This window comes from Poecilia reticulata, unplaced genomic scaffold, assembly GCF_000633615.1.
Source record: "Poecilia reticulata strain Guanapo unplaced genomic scaffold, Guppy_female_1.0+MT scaffold_546, whole genome shotgun sequence".
Classification (NCBI taxonomy): domain Eukaryota; kingdom Metazoa; phylum Chordata; class Actinopteri; order Cyprinodontiformes; family Poeciliidae; genus Poecilia; species Poecilia reticulata.
The window spans coordinates 7,817-12,644 of record NW_007615303.1 but is presented as its reverse complement, the minus strand read 5'-3'; the positions used below and the strand labels follow the sequence as shown (position 1 = coordinate 12,644).

At 35.9% G+C, this 4,828-nt stretch overlaps 1 protein-coding gene across 1 annotated transcript; it reads left to right on the top strand.

The window, feature by feature from the left end:
* Positions 1-184: 184 nt before the first annotated feature.
* On the top strand, positions 185-3,690 carry LOC103461069 (interferon-induced protein 44-like; the record flags this gene model as incomplete). Its single annotated transcript, XM_008403391.1, has 5 exons — positions 185-463; positions 727-827; positions 905-1,063; positions 2,082-2,124; positions 3,657-3,690. Coding segments are annotated over exons 1-5 (395 nt in total), but the record flags the coding sequence as incomplete, so codon positions are not given.
* Positions 3,691-4,828: the final 1,138 nt, after the last annotated feature.

Here is a 4,828-nt window from a genome sequence, read left to right as displayed (position 1 = left end):
AAATATATCCATTTACTTTTCAAATGGGGCACCACATATCTCAGTGGTAGAGCAGACTTATCATTTTCAGAGGCCACATTCCTCAATTCTGACTCTTGCTCCCTTCCCTCTTTTTTCTTCCAGTCCAGGTAGTAATGCATAAAGACCACTAACGCCAAAAAGCCCCCTTAAAACTTATCCTTAGCAATCACCTAAAAGGCTCAGGTCCTAAATCCATCACATTTAGCTTCCCTTATATGAGGTATATGCATTTAGTATCAATTTGAATTAATATGCATTACGTTTTTCCCACAGTTCAATCCTTCATCTTCTCTTTCTCATGGTGATCCTGGCTACAACTCTTATCCATCCATCAGTGACAGAGTTCATGTTCTGGTTCACATTTATTCTGCTAATGCATCACAAATGAAGTCGGCCGTTTTGCAGAAAATTAAGGAAATCAGAGAGACAGCCAGTGAGCTGGGTAAGGGATAAATTGTACAGTCAAACTTACATTCATCAAAGTAATGTAACAACAAACACCAATGAGTAAATACTGTGAACACGTTATGTCAATAACCTTCATTTGTCGCATAATGTTGGTGGAAAAAAATGTGTTGCAAGAATGAAATGGTCTTGAATGTTTCCCACTTTTTATGATTTGGTCGTCTGCTGTACTTGTTAAAAATATATTCATGTCTAATAACATGTAACATTACCCAGGCAAGAAAAACTCTGTATCCACAGGAATCCCTCAGCTGGTGATTCTCACCCACATTGATGAAGCCTGTGGTGAAACAAAGAAAAATCTGAGACACGTCTACAGGAGCAAATATTTAAAGAAAAAGGTGAGTTATAGAAAGATTTATTAAAAACAAGAGGGAAAGAAATATGTAATTCTGAATATATAGCTTCATTTAAACAGATGACTGACTTGAKCTCCAGTCTGGCAATCCCAATGAACCACATCCTCCTAGTGAAGAACTACAGTCATGAAATTCAACTGGATCCAGACGTCGACGCTCTGATCYTGAGTGCTCTGAGGCTGATGATTGAATTTGGAGGCAACTACACTAAAAACAGTGTAAGCCTGTAGAACAGTGTGTGATATTCATGGAAATCACAGCAACATTTTGTTCAAATTAGTAAAAAAAAAAAGAGTTAAAATAGGGTTAGAGCCGTTTGTCAGATGTGCACTTTCTTAAAGAAAATGTTTTTTTCGTTGAGTTGATTTAACTTAAAATGTATAAATTTTGGGAATCAGAATTTACATTATTGTTTGCCTTTTGTAATTAATAATTGTGATTAATAATCTTTCATTAACAAAATTATTGATGAAGTTAAAGTTTCTTTAGTTGGCTCAATGCAGCAATTTCTGTATCTAAGTAATCATAAGTCAGATTTGTCTTTTGAAGGAATGATTTCAAAAGTACAGCATCTCTCTTTCTGTCTCTCTACATCGTATTATCGAGTTGAATACATTTAACTTCTCTGCAGTGATGAAGTTTTGATATCAGGGAACATTTTACCATTTGGAACGATCCGACGTTTTCAAGACTGAATGTAAACTGATTCTGCTAACGCTTTCCTCTGCCTTCTCCCTATGGTCCTTCACTCATTTGCACAAATAGCCTTCTCCATCAGAAACAACCAATCAGAGCCAGGGGGAGGGCCTTAGTGCTAAATGTTAGCATGGCCATCGATAACGGTATCAGTAACGCTACACGAGCATTACTGACAGCACTAAGACCCTCCTCCTGGCTCTGATTGGTTGTTTCTTCCTGGCAGAGTTGCATTTTGCAGACGGCAATACTGGTTCAGGACAGAGATGGAGGAGGTCAATTTTTACAGCATACTGTCACGACATGTGGAGAACTTTAACAAATAAAAATATATTTTATTTGTTATTAAAAGCTACATATTGCAGCTTATAATACTTCAAACAAGTAAATTCTTTTGTATTTTTAGAAGAAACAAAAATTTTAACATTTATTGCTTTAAAAGGTTTAGCATAAAAAGTTGTGAAACAAAAAGAAAAAAAACCATTCAAAAACAATTTGGAGGGGAAAAAACTAACTCTTCCTTCTCTGTCTCTCTCATAGGGTGTTTTAGTTCCAGTCATGAGGGGCGATGCTTCAGGTCCACGTAAGTAATACAGGATTGTTTGGTTGAAGTACACGTAAATAATTAATTGCATTAGTTTTCTATTTTAAAATAACTACATTATAAAGTGAAACAAAGTCACAGTGAAAGCATTAGAAATTAACATTATAGATTGAAACTGTAAAACTAGTCACTAGTAGTGGTTTATCAGGTTGAGAGGATTAAGTCCAGCGAATTATAAAACGCTTCACACTACAGTTAGACATTCAGACGCGCATTAACATGGTGACGGTGGTAAGCTACACTGTAGCCACAGCTGCTTTGATTCAGCCTGACAAAGGTGAGGCTGCCGTCGACACCTCCGAGCCCTCTGACCACCGGCCAGATGGGCGAAGTCTCTTGTCCAAGGACAAAACGAAGGAGACGGGTTCAAACTGGCAACCCGCTGGTTACAGGTTTAACTGCTACTGCTGTTGCCATCTTCATCCACTAGAAGGAAGCAAGTATAACACTTTCATTTTATTTGCTRAGAGGTTGCCAGGCGTCTCTCGAAACAAAACGTTTTAAGAGACGGCAGAAAACAATTCATAAGCGAGGTTTGCAAGTGCAGATCTGATCCAAGCAGAGAGACGTTTTGAGCATGAGGAGAAAGATTTGAGAGAAYGCAGAGAATATTTAAAAGGGAACAGAAGCATTATAAGTTTTGAGATCCAAAGTCCTGCTTTCAGAATGAAAATGTGTGCTCTCGACTTATGGCAGTAAAATTCCCCTGTACATCCAGAATTGCTGTGATGAGCAACAGAATAAAATCTAAAAGTATAGTAATGGAAGCGTGATTTGAATTTTAATTACAACATAATCGTCATGACAAGCTTTTTACTTGACTTGCTGTGTCTGTTTTATAACTTAGAAACAGTGACTGAAAGCAATGACTGTTTATTGTAGATATTTTAACTCACAAAAATGAACTCATCTTCTCACTGAAGATATCAAGGCTGCCTTACCGCCTCAATATCCTGGAATTTAATGTCGAYGTCAAATTTATTTATATAGCACTTTAAAAACAGGTGCAAAACTGCACCAAACTGCTGTACAGGAACAACAACAACACAAATAGACAAAAACAGAGTATCAAAACACTACTTCAAATAAATGTCAAAGAATAAAAGTGAGTTTTCAGAGGCGATTTAAAATGATCCAGGCTGTGGGCAGATCTAATCTGGAAAGGTAAATTGTTCCTTTACCTTTCAGCCTGATTTCCTTTCCTCTTAAGTCGAGTCCGAGGAACCCAATTCAAACATTTTACACTATTCATGTCCACTATTCCATAAGCTCACTGTAAAAATTTACCATTTATTCATTAATAGTTCCGACCCAAAACAACTTAATGTATTGTGCTGTGTTTAGCTCCTCCACTGCCACCACAAAGCTTGTTTGTTGTTTTTTGCTTCTTCATAAATGATCAAATKAACTGCTGGATTGTTTGACTAACTCAACGTACAATCTAAATGTARTTTTTTGCTTACCATTGTGAGTTCTTTTTTAAAGACATTTCTCTTAATTTTCCACTACAGTGTTAGGAACTCCATGGAGAGAAATATCCTGGGGGTGAGTAAATTTCTTTTTGTCCATCTGGATGTTACCAATGTGTTTGTTGCTTTTTTGCCTCATCAGGCAGCAGATCACCCAATTTAATCTCAGTTTTCCTTAACTATCCTATTATGTTCATTTCTGAGCTGCATGCATTTTTAAATATGCGGTAGTACCAAAATCAATTTTTTCCCCCAGAAACATAAAAAAAAAATCTGATTTCTAACTCCATTGTTAAAAATGTCAGTCAATATTTAGTGCAATGATATTTTAACTCTTAGATCCAAGCACAAGTTATGATAATCCCCTTGTTTGACTGTGTCCCACAGGGTTAGGGTTTGGTTCATACATTTATAGAMAGAATAACTAGGTACAGCCAAAGTGGTGGCCATAGGATCACATCCCTGTTTTTTGCAGATGATGTGATTCTACTGAGTTCATCAGGTCATGRCGTATAGCCTTTACTGGAGTGGTTTGCAGCCAAAGGAAGGCCATGGTATTAAATACCATGGCTTCCCAATCCAAGGTATTTGTTAACTATAAATTCAGAGTTTCCCAATTGTGTATTGACTTTATCCACCAAATAATCATAGATTTATTTTTGAGTCACATCTTTCTCCTCACTTTCAAGCAGGACAAAATCTGATTTGTGTTGATTTAAAACAGGATCCTCACATCAATACTGAAATTGAGGATAATTATGCATTTTAAAGAGAGGTGGGTAGAGTAGCCAAAGATTTTACTCGAGTAAGAGCAGCACTACTTCAATATATTTTTGCTCAAGTAAAAGTAAAAAAGTAGCCATCCAAGAAATTACTTAAGAAAAAGTAAAAAAGCAATTAATAAAAAAGTCTACTCAAGTACTGAGTAACTGATGAAATTATCAGTAATTTGATATTTAAAAATTACATGGTCATATGTACCAAAATATAAAGTCAAGTGGAAGCATTGGTATCTTAAGGACCAAAATGACAAGAATTAATGTAAGTATATATATATTWAAAAAAAGCAAACGAAATCAGGCAAAATATATATTTTTTCCCAAATCAGTTTCTTTGCATGTAAAACTTTTAACAGAAGCTGCAGGTGTGTGTGTCTGGTGTCTCATGAAGTTTTGGCTAAAACAAGTTTTTTTTTCATTCAATGGGTAAAAAAT